Source organism: Moschus berezovskii, chromosome 1 (genome assembly GCF_049115385.1).
Source record: "Moschus berezovskii isolate FMDL1 chromosome 1, NW_MosBer_1.0, whole genome shotgun sequence".
Taxonomy (NCBI): Eukaryota; Metazoa; Chordata; class Mammalia; order Artiodactyla; family Moschidae; genus Moschus; species Moschus berezovskii.
The window spans coordinates 162315045-162334659 of NC_142460.1; the positions used below are offsets into that span (position 1 = coordinate 162315045).

Consider the following 19615-nt stretch of genomic DNA (forward strand, 5'->3'; position numbering starts at 1 on the left):
TCACAAGGTTTTATTTTCTAAACACACCTGTGCTTTGTGCTTAGTCGCTCAGTCGTGTCTGACTCTTTGTGACCCCATGGACTGTAGACTGCCAGGCTCCTCTGTCCACAGGGATTCTCCAGGCAAGAATACTGGAGTTGGTTTCCATGCCCTCCTCCAGGAGATCTTCCAAACCCAGGGATCAAACCTAGGTCTCTCTTATTGCAGGCTGATTATTTACTGTCTGAGCCACCAGGGAAGTCCAAGAATACTGGAGTGGGGTAGCCTATCCCTTCCCCAGGGGATCTTCCTGACCCAGGAATAGAACCGGGGTTTCCTGCATTGCAGGTGAATTCTTTACCAGCTGAGTTACCAGGAAAGCCCTATACACACGTATGAAGGTATAACTGGCATATGACACACTGCACATATTTAAGGTATATAATTTGATAAATTTTGACATCTGGATATGCCCACAAAACCATCTCCACAATCATGACAACAAGGATGCCCATCAGCTCCAAAAGTTTCCTCATGCTCAGGGTTTGCTTTTTAAATAACTAAAACTTTGGGTAGATTTTTCACATGATTACTAAATAGCAATGCTGTCCTAATTAGTAGGTTCTACATGTCAAAGGATTCATAATTGTTCATTCATACTTACAATTATTAGGTAAAGGGGGCTATGAGAGCAGCTGAGAAATAAAAAGTTATTTTATCCCTGTTAAGGCTGGATGGCATCACCAACTCGATGGACAGAGTTTGAGTGAACTCCAGGAGTTGGTGATGGACAGGGAGGCCTGGCGTCCTGTGATTCATGGGATCACAAAGAGTTGGACATGACTGAGCAACTGAACTGAACTGAACCGAAGACTATGAAACAGAAATTCAATTTCATAGTATTTTAAAGCAATGAGTCACATAAGATTAACTGCACATTTTTAAACTACATGAAATTATTTATATAATACACAATTAATATAGTACAAAAGCTACTTTTAGAAATCTTTGGTGTTAACTGTATATATTTCCCATGTAAATATAAACTTACAAATCATTGGTTCTAAAAGTGAAGCTTAGGAATAACTGACCAAGAAGCTTATAGTAACATACAGGTTGTTGTTTTTCTCCCTTGCTGACTTTCAAGTCATATAGGTCAATCTAAGTTTGGAGATCCAACCAGTCCATTCTAAAGGAGATCAATCCTGGGTGTTCATTGGAAAGACTGATGCTAAAGCTGAAACTCCAACACTTTGGCCACCTCATGTGAACAGCTGACTCACTGGAAAAGATTCCGATGCTGGGAAGGAGTCGGGGCGGGAGGAGAAGGGGACGGCAGAGAATGAGATGGCTGGATGGCATCACCGACTCGATGGACATGAGTTCGAGTGAACTCCGGGAGTTGGTGATGGACAGGGAGGCCTGGCGTGCTGTGATTCATGGGGTTGCAAAGAGTCGGACACAACTGAGCGACTGAACGGAACGGAACGGAAGTTTACTATTTAGACATGAATGTCATGGCAACCAAACTTTTTCCCCAGGAAAATCTGCTCAGGAGTAATAACGTAAGCTAAAACTAATTTTAACCTGAGTTTTATGCTTTCTCATTTCTTTGATGATTAAGTTATACATGAATCTCATTTTCCAAGTTATTTAAAGGTGGATGGTAGCACAACTCAAATTTTCAGCTCAAAATGTTATAGAGGTGGGTACTGGTCAAAACTGCCCATACCTACTTCCAGGTCAATGCATGTGTCAAAAAAGGAAGCAGATCAGCTCAGAAGGGAAAGGACTGGGAAAACAAGATACCCTCTCAGATGATCCTGCAGGAGCAAGTGACAGTACAGGGAACTGCCAGCTGTGTGCCAGGCCCAGTGCTAGCTGGCTTGTTCCAACAAATGCTGCTAGAGGAAAGGTTCTCTCAAGAAGGAAGGCTGCTTGAATAGAATCAAGAACAAGAAGGGCTAGTTACAGATTGTTCTGGCATCAGGAAACTACAAAGTTAGCCTGAAGAATATGTGACATCAACCGTTAAAAACCTTGGATTTGGAATATATCAAAACTCATCTCAGTCTTTGCTGTAACACATCTTGCAGAAAAAAAATTCCTTTATTTGTTAGGGGATAAAAACTTGAACTGTCCTATACATATAAAGTTTTTCTCGTATACTGTACATTCATTCTCAAAGCATGTTATTGTATTTACTGAACGCTAAGTGCTAAGTTACTTCAGTCGCATCCGACTCTTTGCGACCCTATGGACTGTGGCCCACCAGGCTCCTCTGTCCAAGGAATTCTCCAGGCAAGAATACTGGAGTGGATTGCCATTTCCATCTCCAATTTATTGAATAAATTAGACAAAAATCACATTTAAAATAATAGGCTTACACAAATCTTGTGTTTTTAAAACTTGAAGTTGTCAGCAATGACAACGGTAAAGGGACCAGCACATCCAAAGTATTATTTATTAAAATAGCTTAGATGTCCCTACCCCCATTCTCATACATTTATAAATAATAATATTCTCTATTTCCTGGGGGTATTATTCAGTGTTAGCAAAACCATTAGCTTCTCTACGCACAAATCCACCAAAGAAATACACTGGAAGAACAGAGTGGTATAAGGAAAGAATTTAAATAGTCTGAAAATGTAATAAATATACTAATTTACCTATACTCTTCTCCTGTCAACATATTTTAAATAAACCACTTTTTTTTTTCTTTCAAACAATAGTAATGTAAGAAAAAAAGGATTTTTAAAAAAGACTCTTTGTGTGTTGATGTCTTCCTTCTGAATGCTTCTTGGTGGTTCAGTCTTCAAGGCAGGCTTGTTTGGCCTCTGAAGTGGACAGTTTCCTTGCACCCTACTCATCCTAAGGTATTCTATTTATTAGTCATCCCTCATTCCTAAGTATTACATCCGAGATAAAAAGCTCATGGCTTCTTTCCTGCTAATACATGCAGTCTCAGGAAGACGTGAATCACTTACCCCAGAATGTCAACTTCATTACCACAGTTGGGGTAAACCAGTGTGCACCCACCTTCTCGTCTCCCTTTTCCCTTCCAGCTCCCAAAGCCTAATGCTAGAAGATGGCCAGAATCTCAGAGGCCCTGAATTACTGCAGACCAAGTGGCAAAGCTCAAAGTGAAGTCTAAGTTCAAACTTACCCTGTCCAGATTTACCTAGATTTACCTACACACAACATGTTCCAGAACATGAACTACTTTAAAAGAGATTTTAAGATGCACTCATATTATAATCTCTATTAAAAGACTGGAGATTTTAAGGGGAAAAGACCTGATAACTACAATAAAAAAACAGAAGAAAACTACATTTTCTGGCAGGGCAAAATGGAAAGAAATCATTAGTTTCCTCCAAATTGCTTTTGTAACTCTCCACTGCATAAACCATTGAATCCTATTAAATTAACTCAGCTCACTCAACAATCCAATTCCATCATCACAGATACCTGCTGGGGAGAACTCCTGGTCATAATATAGAAATAATAGCTTTAATAAGAGTACAGAGAAGAGGCTCAAAGCAAGACTCATTAAATCTACTGTTTTATTTAGAATGACTCAAAACTGAAAGTAAAGATATGCTCAAATAATTAAATAAATCAGACAGAAAATCCATAAATAGGTGCTACTGCTGCTGCTAAGTCGCTTCAGTCGTGTCTGACTCTGTGCGACCCCACAGACGGCAGCCCACCAGGCTCCCCCGTCCCTGGGATTCTCCTGGCAAGAACACTGGAGTGGGTTGCCATTTCCTTCTCCAATGTGTGAAAGTGAAAAGTGAAAGTGAAGTCGCTCAGTCATGTCTGACTCGTAGCAACCCCATGCTGAAGGCTATCTGCTATTAAATAGCAGAAATTACTGTAATTCTGAGTCACTGAAAGCTGTTTCAAATATTATAATATCTATACATTCTGATAAAGAACTATTATGCATTTTTAATTATTTTTGACACCGGCAGCCTACTAAAATCAGTTTATTAATTCTCTAAGAGGAAATAATGTCCTTTTCCATAAACAGTGAAAACATATACCCAGAATTGGAGGCTTTTTAGTTCATTCCTTATAATAAGAAAACTGATTTCTCCATGTCTCAATGTGTTGGAAACAAACTTGAAAATGGATGAAGTCCTTTTTTTCTAATTACACTGAGCATCTCAGCAAAAGTGGCTATAATCCATTGAAAGTGAAAGTGAACGTCGCTCAGACATGTCCGACTCTTTGCGACCCCATGGACTGTATAATCCATGGAATTCTCCAGGCCAGAATATTGGAGTGGGTAGCCCTTCCTTTCTCCAGGGGATCTTTCCAACCCAGGGATCGAAGCCAGGTCTCCCGCATTGCAGGCGGATTCTTTACCAGCTGAGCCACAAGGGAAGTCCAAGAATACTGGAGTGGGTAGCCTATCCCTTCTCCAGCGGATCTTCCTAACCCAGGAATCGAGCCAGGGTCTCCTGCGTTGCAGGCGGATTCTTTACCAACTGAACTGGTTCAAACATTCTTCAACCGAGGCACAGAATGCCCATCACTTCTCAGTGACTGAAGCTTGGTTATTCATTAGGGTTCCAGACTTATACCACTGACAGAAATAATACACTGAAATAGTCATTATATAATATCTCTGAGGATACAAAAAGGCACAACAGTTTTTCACTTCTACTTCAAAGAGAGTACCAGAATCTGGTCACCAGATCTGTTGAATGAATATCGAGTTTCTTCTATTTATTATGAGGATCTTTTCAAGCTTGCACATGGTACAAAACTCCAAATGTACAAAAATGGTTCAGTGGAAAGTCTCCTTCACTCCGCGTCCTCGATCTTTTGGCAACTACCATGACCAACGCCATGTTTCCTTGAAGACTGAATAAATGTCTGTCAGTGGATACAGTAAACACCAGATGTTGGATGGCAGGATTACAGCAGTTTCCTGCTTTATGCACACATGTATTTTTGTAAAATGTATGCATGTTACCTTCAATACTGGAAAAGAAGGTAGCCAAGGGTAAACTGTAAGTACGTGCCTCTGGAGTGTTCAGGAGACATACGCTGGCTCTGACGGTTCCCAGGAAAACAGTCACTGGGAACAATGTTCCCTATTATGAAGAAGAGGCTTCATCTGATTAAATCAAATAACTGTCTAATTCTTCCACCTATTTCATTTTTAGTTATACTTTCACTTCTGATTAGACATTCAGCTTCTCCAGACTCACCCCAGAAAATAGTGGGGAGGTACATGAAAGGAGATGCTTATTTTATTCTAAGCCTAGAATTAAGAAGTTGCATCATGATTTATAGAGTCATCTTATCTGAATTTGTTCCTCACCTAGACTTATCATTTCTAGGTGTATTAAGATGAAAGCTGAGGAATGGATCTTAATGTGATGGCTTTAGCATGGTTCTGTCCTTCAAAAGCCCTGAGCCCCTTGGCCCTACCCCTGTTGGTAGTTACAACTCAACACAACACTTTGGAACTGGGCTATAGACCCGAGATATTCTCAGGAGGGACTGGGCTAAGGACAGCCATTTTTTTTAGCTTTACAATAAAGGACCTGGACTGTTCTGGGTTTCTTTTTATTGTCTCTTTATAACTTTTCACCTCCTTTATTCTCAAGGTCTAAGACCAACCTGCTCTTGCTGTCAATATGACTAATTCTATCAGCAGCCCCCAGCCTCCATCTCTCCCATATTGTTTCCATGGCTGGGAGGGAAATCTGCTGGTTAAGGCTTTTAAAAATCCACTGTAATACAGGCCCCAGAGCTTTCTTGGGAAGCAAGGTCCTGGGCCTCACTGTGTGGGCTTGGGGACATTTCTCTAAGGATTTGGTGGCCTTTCATATTTAGGATCCTCATCTCATACTAAACAGACTTGATAACTGGGGGGGAAAATATCCTGTGGAGAGAAAAGGCATTCCCATGTTAACCATGTTGAGCATATTCAGGCAAAGACCAAAGTGTAGGTTCACAGTTAAGGAGGGAAATATTTAGATATTTTCATGGATAGAACCAAAGGGGGAGAAAATGAAAGCTCTGAGATAAAGCACAGAAACTAGTAAAATAATGATCTCATGTAGCTAAGAGGAAGCTGGGCAATGGCCATTCCCACATCTCTAAGAGCAACCTGCCACGCAAAGACTGAATAACTGCACTAGCTGCTGGTTGTTTTATGTCTCTTCTAGAAAGGAAGTTCCTAAGAGACAAACCTTGTATCCTATTGCTTCAGTTTCCTTCCTGGTTCTTAGTCTAAACTTCTTAGTCTAAACCAAAGATTTATTACATAAATTGTATTACACGCTTGAGTTGACAAACTAAAAGACTAGAGCAGAAAATCAACTCTACATAATAATGTCACTGAATCTTAAATATGATAAAAGTTCTTTTTAAAAACCAGGATTCTATGCTGATAAGATTAATGTTTAAATTCACCAACTGTGGCCCATGATTCCTATTAAATTACACATACTATTCTAAGTATCAAAGTAACTTCCTAACTTATCAAAACCTTTGGTTTGCATAATAAAAAATTGACAACAAAAAATATAATATTATGAGCCAGAATTAGAATAAACTTTAGGAATATACATTAACTTTATCACACCTTCACATTATCATTAGACCAGAGTTTCTATAATTTATTATGAAAGAAAATATTCCCAAATATTGTTTTATGAATTTAATGACACAGAGTACAATAAAGTAAAATCCCCTATCTCATTCACTAATCATTTTAAGCTTAATTTTATTCTACTGTGATAACTAAAAAAGATTGCCAGATATTTCTATGGCAAAAAAAACCTCCCTCTCTCCAAACATTTATTAATCAAGTATAATGCCCATAGTCTTTTTAAAAATTTAATAGTAAATGCAGAAAGTCAATAAAAATGTAAAGGAATGTGATATTTACATTGTAATTCAAATTCACAGATTCATAGTATATGAATAATGTAGATGGTAAAGTGATGCCCTCAAGAGGCACAGTAACAAATTGCAACTGTCTAAGAAAGTTCTTTAATTAAATCTAAAGTGCATATTTCGGGAACCTAGAGTTCACAGGAACTGTTAACAGTGACCTACAGACCAGCTGAGGCTCATGGACTGTCAACTAACTCCTTTAACACGGGTGCCAAGGCAGTAGTCTGGCATGTGAAGGTACTATGCATGCGTGTGTGCGTGCGTGCTGACGCTAAGTCACGTCTGACTCTTTGTGACCCCGTGGACTGCAGCCCATCAGGCTCCACTGTCCATGGGATTTTCCAGGCAAGAATACTGGAGGAGTATCTCCTGCATTGGAGACAGATTCTTTACTGAGACAGATTCTTTACCTCCGTCTCAGTAAAGAACCCAAAGATAAAACACCCTCTCCTTATCATCTCAAAAAGTTAGGAGTGTATCTGAAAACATGAAGAAAGTCAGATCTACTCTGATCTGTTAAGGGAACAGCATTCATAACATTACAGAAATCTTTTCAGGAGGTATTTTCTATCCATTTCTAAACCAATTTCCTATGTTTATGACCCAGTATGTAAAGCAGAATAAAAAACATAATCTAACAAAACTGCTTGGAGAATGGGCGGTGCTTGTTAATGTGGTTTGATCACAAACCAAAGGTACAACTGTCAACACTCCCGGGAAAGGATGCTAAAAATATGAGTTTAGTCTCCTGCCTCTATGTGTGCATTAAAAACAACAATCAATGGTCAGCTGCTGCCCTACACAGCTAAAAGGTCAGCAGTCTGAGGACCAGTTTCTTTCAGACAGCCATAGAGACAGGAAAGAATAGATGACAACAGAAGCATTATGATCTCAAGAAAGATACTAGAAGTTTCTAACATCACATACCTAATATCAAATAGCTGTGCTTGGAGACTTTTCTGTCTTAAAAGTGGAATGCAAGGGCTTCCCTGATGGTCCAGTGGTTAAGAATCCACCTGCCAATGCAGGGGACATGGGTTTGATCCTAGTCCAGGAATATGCCACATGCTGAGGAGCAACTAAAGCCTGTGTGCCACAATCTACAGCCTGCAAGCCGCAACTATTGAGGCCTGCGCGCCTAGAGCCCATGCTCCACAACAAGAGAAGGCACCACAATGAGAGATCAAGGCACTGCAACAAAGAACAGCTTCTGCTCTCCACAACAGAAAAAGCCTGCATGTAGCAATGAAGACCAAAGCCCAGCAACAAAGACACAGCCAGAGAGAAAGAGAGAAAGAGGAATGCAAAAGAAAAGCTTCTACTTAGAGAGTTCCAGCTGCAGTTTATGCAGACAGGCTTGTTGCTAATCAGGACTTCTTGGGTTCGGGCCGGTCGATGTCCCCCTGAGAAGGTGCGCCAGTTGTACACCCAGAAAACTGAGTGGCGGGGACTGGGGAGGCGATAAGTCGCAGAGACCGCGCTCGCCAAACACCTGGTCCCCTGAGCTGCTCGGACCAGGGAAGGCACAAAACGCAGGTCCAACCAAGTCTGCGCCTTTGTGGAGTACCTGAGAACCTGAACTTGAGCCGCTCAGACCTGGGAAGTGCATACAACCTGGCGCCGGCCTCGGACAGTTCCCGGCAGAGCAACCTAGAGCCTGTGCAGTGTAGACTGGGACAGCATACGTGCTGTGAGCGGGGGCAAACCCAGTGTGGCCGAGACGCTGCGAGCACTCCCCACAGACGCCAGAGATATTCGTCTGCAGCGTTCCTCCCTTCCCAGAACAGGACTGAACAACTGAGCCTTAAAAAGTGTCCACCCACCCCCTAGTATCAGGGCGGAAATTAGACACTGAAGAGACCAGCAAACAGAAGCTAAAACAGAGGGAACCACCTTGGAAATGACAGATAGAGACGTCTAGAGGCTACTCCAAGAATAAGACCAAAAACCAGAGGCAAGAGGCTTAAGGCCGAATCCTGAGAACACCAGAGAACTCCTGACTCCAGGGAACATTAATCGATAGGAGCTCATCAAATGTCTCCATACCTACACTAAAACCAAGCACCACCCAAGGGTCAACAAGTTCCAGAGCAAGACATACCACGCAAATTCTCCAGTAACACAGGAAACTAGCCCTGAGCTTCAATATACAGGCTGCCCAAAGTCACTCCAAACCCACTGACATCTCATAACTCATTACTGGACACTTCATTGCACTCCAGAGAGAACAAATCCAGCTGCACCCACCAGAACACAGACACAAGCTTCCATAACCAGGGAACCTTGACAAGTCACCTGTCCAACCCCACACACAGAGAGGAAACTACATAATAAAGAGAACTCCACAAACGGCCAGAAGAGGGAAAGGCCACCCCAAGCAAAGCAATATAAGCAAGATGAAGAGGCAGAGAAATACCCAGCAAGGAAAGGAACAAGATAAATGCCCACCAACACAAACAAAAGAGGAAGATATAGGGAATCTACCTGATAAAGAATTTCGAATTTTGGTGGTGAAAATGATTCAAAATCTTGAAAGCAAAATGGAGTTACAGATAAATAACCTGGACAAAAGGATTGAGAAGATGGAAGAAAGGTTTAAGAAGGACTTAGAGGAAATAAAAAAGAGTCAATATACAATGAATAATGCAATAGATGAGATCAGAAACACTCTGGAGGGAACAAACAGTAGAATAACAGAGGCAGAAGACAGGATAAGCAAGCTAGAAGATAGAATTGTAGAAATAAATGAAACAGAGAGGAAAAAAGAAAAACAAATTAAAAGAAATGAGAACAATATTAGAGACCTCTGGGACAATGTTAAATGCTCCAACATTCGAATCATAGGAGTCCCAGAAGAAGAAGACAAAAAGAAAGACCATGAAAGAATACTTGAGGAGATAATAGTTGAAAACTTCCCTAAAATAGGGAAAGAAATAATCACCCAAGTCCAAGAAACCCAGAGAGTCCCCAACAGGATAAACCCAAGGCAAAATACTCCAAGACACATATTAATCAAATTAACAAAGATCAAACACAAAGAACAAATATTAAAAGCAGCAAGGGAAAAACAGTAAATAACACACAAGGGGATTCCCATAAGGATAACAGCCGATCTTTCAACAGAAACTCTTCAGGCCAGAAGGGAATGGCAAGACATACTTAAAGTGATGAAAGAAAATAACCTACAGCCCAGACGACTGTACCCAGCAAGGATCTCATTCAAATATGAAGGAGAAATCAAAAGCTTTACAGACAAGCAAAAGCTGAGAGAATTCAGCATTACCAAACCAGCTCTCCAACAAATGCTAAAGGATCTTTTCTAGACAGGAAACACAGAAAGGGTGTATAAACTCGAACCCAAGGCAATAAAGAAAATGGATACGGGATCGTACTTATCAATAATTACCTTAAACGTAAATGGGTTGAATGCCCCAACCAAAAGACAAAGGCTGGCTGAATGGATACAAAAACAAGACCCCCATATATGTTGTCTGCAAGAGACCCACCTCAAAACGAGGGACACATACAGACTGAAAGTGAAGGGCTGGAAAAAGATATTCCATGCAAATAGAGACCAAAAGAAAGCAGGAGTAGCAATACTCATATCAGATAAAATAGACTTTAAAACAAAGGCTGTGAAAAGAGACAAAGAAGGAAACTACATAATGATCAAAGGATCAATCCAAGATGAAGATATAACAATTATAAATATTTATGCACCCAACATAGGAGCACCGCAATATGTAAGACAATTACTAACAAGTATGAAAGGGGAAATTAACAATAATGCAATAATAGTGGGAGATTTTAATACCCCATTTACATCTATGGATAGATCAACTAAACAGAAAATTAACAAGGAAACACAAACTTTAAATGATACAATAGACCAGTTTGACCTAATAGATATCTATAGAACATTTCACCCCAAAACAATGAATTTCACCTTTTTCTCAAGCGCACACGGAATCTTTTCCAGGATAGATCACATCCTGGACCATAAATCTAGCCTTGGTAAATTCAAAAAAGTTGAAATCATTCCATGCATCTTTTCTGACCACAATGCAGTAAGATTAGATCTCAATTATGGGAGAAAAACTATTAAAAAGGCCAACATATGGAGGCTGAACAAAACGCTGCTGAATAATGAACAAATCATAGAAGAAATCAAAAGAGAAATCAAAATATGCCTAGAAATGAATGAAAATGAAAACACAACAACCCAAAACCTCTGGGACACTGTAAAAGCAGTGCTAAGGGGGAAGTTCATAGCAATACAGGCACACATCAAGAAACAAGAAAAAAGTCAACTAAATAACCTAACTCTACATCTAAAGCAACTAGTAAAGGAAGAAATGAAGAACCCCAGGGTCAGTAGAAGGAAAGAAATCGTAAAAATTAGGGCAGAGATAAATGCAAAAGAAACAAAAGAGACCATAGCAAAAATCAACAAAGCCAAAAGCTGGTTCTTTGAGAAGGTAAATAAAATTGACAAACCACTAGCCAGACTTATCAAGAAACAAAGGGAGAAGAACCAAATCAATAAAATTAGAAATGAAAATGGAGAGATCACAACTGACAACACAGAAATACAAAGGATTATTAGAGAATACTATCAGCAATTATATGGCAATAAAATGAATAACCTGGAAGAAATGGACAAATTCCTAGAAAAGTACAACTTTCCAAAACTGAACCAGGAAGAAATAGAAAATCTGAACAGACCCATCACAAGCACGGAACTAGAGGCTGTAATCAGGAATCTTCCAGCAAACAAAAGCCCAGGTCCAGACGGCTTTACAGCCAAATTCTACCAAAAATTTAGAGAAGAGCTAACACCTATTCTACTCAAACTCTTCCAGAAAATTGCTGAGGAAGGGAAACTTCCAAACTCATTCTATGAGGCCACCATCACCCTAATCCCAAAACCTGGTAAAGACCCCACAAAAAAAGAAAACTACAGGCCAATATCACTGATGAACATGGATGCAAAAATCCTTAACAAAATTCTAGCAATCAGAATCCAACAACATATTAAGAAGATCATACATCATGACCAAGTGGGCTTTATCCCAGGAATGCAAGGATTCTTCAATATCCGCAAATCAATCAACGTAATACACCACATTAACAAACTGAAAAATAAAAATCATATGATTATCTCAATAGATGCAGAGAAAGCCTTCGACAAAATTCAACATCCATTTATGATAAAAACCCTCCAGAAAGTGGGAATAGAAGGGACATACCTCAACATAATAAAAGCTATATATGACAAACCCACAGCAAACATTATCCTCAATGGTGAAAAACTGAAAGCATTTCCCCTAAAGTCAGGAACAAGACAAGGGTGCCCACTCTCCCCACTACTATTCAACATAGTTCTGGAAGTTTTGGCCACAGCTGCAGTTGAGCTTCCCTGGTGGCTCAGATGGTAAAGAATCTGCCTGAAATACAGGAGACTGGGTTTGATCCCTGGGTCAGGAAGATTCCTGGAGAAGGAAATGGCAACCCACTCCAGTATTCTTGCCTGGGAAATCCCAGGACAGAGGAGCCCGGTGGGCTACAGTCTATGGGGTCGCAAAGAGTTGGACACGATTAAGTGACTAACACTTTTTTTTCACTTCCAGTTGCAGTTACCAGGTGGTGTCTAAGAAAACTGAAGCTCAGGTTAGGAACCTGTATAATCTTAATCTCAGTTAAGAACAAGACTGGCTTTACTTACTGATCTGTTCACCTTCAAGGCCTGTGGTCTTAACCACGACACTGCACTGCCTTTCTTTGAGCATTCTAAGACTCCATGAGCAGCCATATTCACAATCCTTCGTGATTTCAGCAGCTCTAAAGTCAAACGTCTACAAAAGCAGGCAAGTAGTGGAAAGTGTAAGAGACAGTAAGAAGGGGCAAGAATGCAGCTAATTGGAGAGGACTCTGCTGCTGCTGCTGCTGCTGGTAAGTCGCTTCAGTCGTGTCAGATTGTGTGACCCCATAGACTGCAGCCTACCAGGCTTCCCTGTCCCTCGGATTCTCCAGGCAAGAACACTGGAGTGGGTTGCCATTTCCTTCTCCAATGCATGAAAGTGAAAAGTGAAAGTGAAGTCACTCAGTCGTGTCTGTGTCCGACTCTTAGCGAACCCATAGACTGAAGCCTACCAGGCTCCTCTGCCCATGGGATTTTCCAGGCAAGAGTACCGGAGTGGGTTGCTTGCCTTCTCCAGGAGAGGATTCTAGGATCTGCCTAAAGAAGGCCACTGCCTGCAGCTTCAGTCTGCACTGGCTACACAGGCAGCAGCATTAGCAAATATGATCAAATCTAATTTTTTTTAAGAGAAGATGAAAAGCTCAACTTTAGGAGAGTTGTTAGGAGAGCTGCCCATTTTTAAATACTGGCAGCTAATTTAGATTTTAAAAGAAACAACTCTGCAGGCCAAACCAAACGTATCTGAAGTGATTATGACCAGTATATAATATGTTGTAGAGATTCTGATGATGAATGATTCCTGTCTGAGAGATTCTAGACTAGACCTTTCCTATTAAATGATTTGTCAATTATCCTCACTGTTGAATTCATTCTACGCATCCAGGCTTTCTTCAGCTCAAATCATAATTCTTAAGTTCAGGTACTGCAAAGGTCATTAACAAATCACTTCCCACCCAATCGTCCCCAGCCCCCTCCTCTCTCCCAATCTCCTCTCTGCTTCCCTACACACTTACACACATACACAGACCCATTATCACCCATTATCTCAAGTTTGAAATTTTCAAGTTTAGTCTTCATACAACTTTTTAGGCCTCCTGTTAGCTCCAAAATTCTTCACATTTCTCATTAGCTGAAGAAACCAAAATTGTATACATTCTTTACACTGTGATTTTTATAAATCTTGGGTCAGATTTAGGTCTACTCTTAATGTCTCCATAAAGAGTCTCTAATAATTTTCATAAATTTATCATCCTGTTCTAAATGTCTTGAGTATTTCTAGTATTTAAGGCAAAAAAATTATTTTTTGGAGTCATAAAGCATGTTCTAAGGACACCAGAAAAGTGCCAGCACTGTTCCCATTCTTCACATAGGAGTTCATCAAAAATTATTAAGTCTAGATACTTACTTTTAAAAATTCTGGACACAGAGACCATTTTAAAGGTTGATTTTTTAAAAAAAATAAAATAGCATCAGTTTAACAATTACTTTTATAGCTTTTATGGCATATTAAGAAGTAGAGAGAAGCTTATCACACTGATTTTAAACCAATGGGCAAAAGCTGGAAGAATCCAGAGTAGCATCAAAACCTTTAAGACAGAGTAGATTACGGGATAGAAATTTGTTCTTCTCAAGTTAAGGGCTAATTTCTCGGATCACTCTTCCTTCTCCTTTCTTTTCCTCCTGTGTTTCTGATGTACACGTTTCTTATTTTCAGTTCGAACTAAGCTCTCACTGCAGCAAATTCAAACAACTTTAAGCTAAAAATGAAGAGTCATCCTTATTTGTAAGAGATGTACTCTCCAGTAGCATTAAGAGGTTTTCTCTATCGTGAAAGTTTATAGGGTTCAATTAAAATCAAAAGGAAAAAAGTAACATGTGCATCATAAACACAAGATAACTTGAGATGGGAACCTCTGTTTGGTTTAAATGTCTACTTTGAGGGCTGTATGACTACAGACTTTGAACAACTCCTCCATGGAAAAAAGCCCAAAAAAATCAATGTCATATTTCCTTCACTTGTGGTTCAGATGGTAAAGAATCCACCTGCAGTGCAGAAGATCTGGGTTCTATCCCTGGGTTGGGAAGACGCCCTGAAGAGAAAGGCTACCCACTCCAGTATTCTGGCCTGGAGAATTCCACGGACTAGTCCATGGGGTCGCAAAGAGCTGGACACAACTGAGTGACTTTCACTCATTTTAAGTACACTCTATTTACCACAAATGTGAATTACCATCCATTTGCATTTCATAACATTACTACATTTTCTTCAGGATTGACTGGTTTGATCTCCAAAAGACTCTCAAGAGTCTTCTCCAGCATCATAGTTGGAAAGCATCAATTCTTCAGTACTCAGCCTTCTCAGCCTTCTAAAAATGCAATCTTTATAAACAATTTTTATTTTCTCATTCAAATCCCAATCAAGTTAAGCAGAAGCAAGTCTGTTACTGAGACTTTGGTGTGCATAAAAATCTTACTTTCATATAATCTACCCCATACCAGACCACCTAACCTGTCTCTTGAGAAATCTGTATGCAGGTCAGAAAGCAACAGTTAGAACTGGACATGGAACAATAGACTGGTTCCAAATAGGAAAAGGAGTACTCAAGGCTGTATATTGTCACCCTGCTTATTTAACTTATATGCAGAGTACATCATGAGAAATGCTATGCTGGATTAAGCACAAGCTGGAATCAAGGTTGCCAGGAGAAATATCAATAACCTCAGATATGCATATGATACCACACTTATGGCTGAAAGTGAAGAACTAAAGAGCCTCTTGATGAAAGTGAAAGAGGAGAGTGAAAAGGTTGGCTTAAAGCTCAACATTCAGAAAACTAAGATCATAGCATCTGGTCCCATCACTTCATGGCAAATAGATGGGGAAACAGTGGAAACAGTGGCTGACTTTATTTTGGGGGGCTCCAAAGTCACTGCAGATGGTGACTGTAGTCATGAAATTAAAAGACGCTTACTCCTTGGAAGGAAAGTTATGACCAACCTAGACAGCATGTTAAAAAGCAGAGACATTATTTTGCCGACAAAGGTCCATCTAGTCAAGGTTATGGTTTTTCCAGTGGTCATGTATGGATGTGAGAGTTGGACTATAAAGAAAGCTGAGCGCCGAAGAATTGCTGCTTTTGAAATGTGGTGTTGAAGACTCTTGAGAGTCCCTTGAACTGCAAGGAGATCAAACCAGTCCAACCTAAAGGAGATCGGTCCTGAGTGTTCACTGGAAGGACTAATGTTGAAGCTGAAACTCCAATACTTTGGCCACCTGATGCAAAGAACTGACTCCTTGGAAAAGACCCTGATGCTGAGAAAGATTGAAGGCAGGAGGAGAAGAGGATGACAGAGGAGGGGATGGTTGGATGGCATCACTGATTCAATGGACATGAGTTTGAGTAAACTCCAGTAGTTGGTGATGGACAGGGAGGCCTGGCGTGCTGTGGTCCATGGGTTCACAAAGAGTCAGACACGACTGAGCAACTGAACTGAACTGAACCCCATTATATAATACTCACCGCTGAAGTGCCTTTAACAATCTCATCTGAAGACACCATTCAAGGAGCTTTACTATCTCTTACTAAATTCTTATTTTAATGCAAAGAGCAAAGTAAACGGTACTTCATAAGAGCTGCACATACACAATAGCCAACTCAAGATTTGCATCAAGTATTTTTTACTTACAATTCTTCTCCTTGTTTGGCTTTCTTGTCTGACACCAGATAGACAGTTCCAAAACTTCCGCTGCCAAGTTTCTGTTGAAGCATGTATCTTCTCGCGATCAAGGGCTTTGGACATGTGGAAACAGCTATTGATCCACTCACACACTTAGCAGCCTCTCGGAATTTCAGCATTGCTCCAAACAAGAGAACTGTTTCTTTGCTTATAGAAATTCCACGTCTCTTTCAAGTCTCCTAGGAGATGGTCAAATGCATCCAAGTAGTACTGTCAATGCCTTAAAGAGGAAAGATCCAGAGGTCAGATCTAATAGGTGCTGAACTATTCCTAACAAAAAATGTAAGTTTCTGATAGTGATACTGATTCCTTGATTAGTGGATTGAATGACCCAACGTTGGTTAACTTTAACTACTTGAGAAAATGTTGAAAGGTAGAGATACTGCAGATTCCAATATAAGACAGTCTTTCACAAAAACAGAGCCTTCTCTCAGATAGCTAAATTTGAGTAAAACTGAGTAACAGTCAAATTTCCCCAAAGTTCTGAGATGTATATGTTTTCCAATCAACAATTTGCTTAAGATTTTATACTACTTTTCAAAAAACAAATAAAAGAACTTTATATTTCCCTAAAATATACACATCTGCATCAAGTTTTATGTAATTCTTTCTTTACACCTTATGTCTATATTTTTTTTAATATGGGCCATTTTTAAAGTCTTTATTGAATTTGTTACAATATTACTTCTGTTTATGTTTTCAGCTTTTTGGCACAAGGCATGTGGGATCTTAGCTACTGCAGCAAGGATTAAACCTGCAGCTCCTGCGTTGGAAGGAGAAGGTTGAACCACTTGACCACATGGGAAGTTCCTTATGTCTATTTTGACTAACAAATGGTGCTGCTGCTGCTGCTGCTAAGTCACTTCAGTCATGTCCTACTCTGTGCAACCCCATAGACGGTAGCCCCCCAGGCTCCCCCGTCCCTGGGATTCTCCAGGCAAGAATACTGGAGTGGGTTGCCATTTCCTTCTCCAATGCATGAAAGTGAAAAGTGAAAGTGAAGTCGCTCAGTCGTGTCTGACTCTTAGCGACCCCACGGACTGCAGCCTACCAGGCTCCTCCGTCCATGGGATTTTCCAGGAAAGGGTACGGGAGTGGGGTTGCCATTGCATTCTCCGAACAAATGGTGAGTTAGGATCAAACCAGAAATTAGCATGACACTGGTTTGATTTTTTTTTTCCTGTAGATTTTAAACCAGGATATTTGCATTTGTTTTCATAGATGTGAAGAGGGATATGGATTTGAAATGAATTTTTTCCCATCCCAAGCAAATTCTGATCCAGTTTCTGAAGTTTTTTTATTATACACACTGTGTATAGAATAATCTCCCTGGATTGAAAACAAGAAGTTTCACAAATGCAGTTCAAATCTAAAATTGTATTTTTATTAGCTGAATATAAATTTGTTATAGGTAAAGCTGTAATTCCTCCAGAAACTATATATGCATAGCAGAATTATGAAAAGCAGGACTGTTTCATATGAGTATGTGCATGGTAAAAATCACTATTATTTCATCAAAATGAAAAATGTTTTGCTAGTAATTATGAAAAATGAGTTTTATTTTAAATTGCTAAGAAAGCATGATTTTAAATTGAATACTGGGCCTTGGAGTCAGATCAGTCCATATTCAACAATTCCAAAGCTATAAAACAAAAACCTATTGTGCATAATGAGAAAACAAAATGTTACCTGTGTAGTTTGAGGTTTATGGCCAATGGGCTTCATCATGGTGGTGGCCAATTACAAACATTCTTGGAATCCAACATAAACAAGGAAATGTCTATTTACACCACTTCCTTTCATGAAATAATGTATTAATCAGTTAAGTTTTTCCTAATGCCGGTGAGAAGGAAAACTAGTAACCAGCAAAGGATGAAAAGAAGGCAGGAAGCAAAGAAGGGAGAGAGGGAGGGAAGCAGCAGGCAAACCACCTAAGTGGTTAGGTCATCATACAATACTAAAACACATTGGACTGGAACTTCAAAGCTGGGGCCCATTCCTGGAAACCCTATATTACGTATATATATTATCAAGACCACAGAAAATATTAGTGAAATCTACTGATAAAAAGACAACTGGAGAACAGGACTCCCAATGTATCTTTGTTTGCTTCTGATCCCATAAAAGTGATGCTTTCTGGTCAAATGAAGCTGTTAAGAAAAGTGCATGGACTCATAACCTTTTCAACTGAAAAGACTCTTTCAGTAATCCTCCTTATTGGAAAGATGAGATAAAGGTCCCGGCCTAGGGAAGGTCAGAATAGTTCTGAGGAAGTCCAGTTTCCCAGGGGCTCTCATTTGTAAATAAGCATTTAAGCCCAGCAGTGTCTAAGCAATGCGGCCAGCACTACAGAGGACTCCAGACTAAGCTCCCTCCAGCCCAGCCTCTCAGTCACAATCCGCCGCCAGCTCCCCAGTCCCACGGTGGGCCGCTGATTTCATCAGTCTCCTCTGTGCGACTGCACAGCCACCTGAGAATTGATCAGTGTCCCCTTGCCCCCACGTTACAGAGGCTATGAAGGAACCTGAGCGCAAGGAGCACACCTTCTTTCTGTGTCCTCGGCGACTGGCACAGAGTAGGTGTTCAATAAACTCTGTCAGAGCAGATAAACGTCCAGCAAACCAGCTGCTACCCAAAGTGTGTTTGGTGGGATAAGAGAGATAAGAGTCTGAGAGCTGCACATTGACTCTTGGGGGTGGAACTGTGTGGCTGGCAGTTATACCAATCTCGGGTCACCAACAACAATGGAGAAGAAGCAGATCTGACACCAGATTCTGCTAAAGCAGGAATCTAACCTTAAGGGAAACTTTAACCCTAAGGTCAAACGAATAATTCCTTGACTTAAAGTTTTTTAATTTACATTTTCGCAAAGCATCTTAACACAAACGGAGGAGGCACGAGCCACACATCCTCTCAGGGCTGGAGCAGGTCCAGAAGATTAAGAGCCAAGAGAAGTGAGGAGGCGCGGATTCGGAGCCCCGAAGAGGTGGCCCTGAAACCATTCCTTTCCCGCGCGCCCTGAGGAGTCTCCCCGTACCTTTCCGGGTGGAGGGCGAGGGTGCGTCGCGCACTCCCAGGGTCCCTCCAGTAACCCGGAGTCCGGAGGTACCGCCTCACACCTCGATTGCCAAGCCGGCCGAGCTAGAGACCCAGGCTGCGGGGGCCGTTGCCAAGGAGACAGCGCGGGCCGTACCAGGAAGTCGGGCGCGGCTGCTGGGCGCCGTTGCCAGGAAGCAGGCGCGGGGCATACCGGGAAGTCGCGGAGGCGGCCCCTGG

At 40.7% G+C, this 19615-nt stretch overlaps 1 protein-coding gene across 14 annotated transcripts in view; it reads right to left on the reverse strand.

Moving 5' to 3' along the window:
- Window positions 1–19610, reverse strand: part of NEK11 (NIMA related kinase 11) — a 291003-nt gene extending 271393 nt beyond the window's left edge. For 11 of the 14 annotated variants that reach the window (XM_088840715.1, XM_088840700.1, XM_055413987.2 and 8 more), the window contains exons 1-2: window positions 19377–19610; window positions 16289–16559 (exon numbers count right to left, since the gene is read on the reverse strand). In XM_088840715.1, coding sequence (XP_088696841.1) covers window positions 16289–16458 — 170 coding nt within the window. In that variant the 5' untranslated portion in view covers window positions 16459–16559; window positions 19377–19610. Of the gene's footprint in view, window positions 1–16288; window positions 16560–18028; window positions 18136–19376 lie in introns of all 14 variants that reach the window. The other 3 variants (XM_088840706.1, XM_088840693.1, XM_088840697.1) reach the window with 2 other exon arrangements.
- Between the last annotated feature and the right edge of the window lie 5 nt (window positions 19611–19615).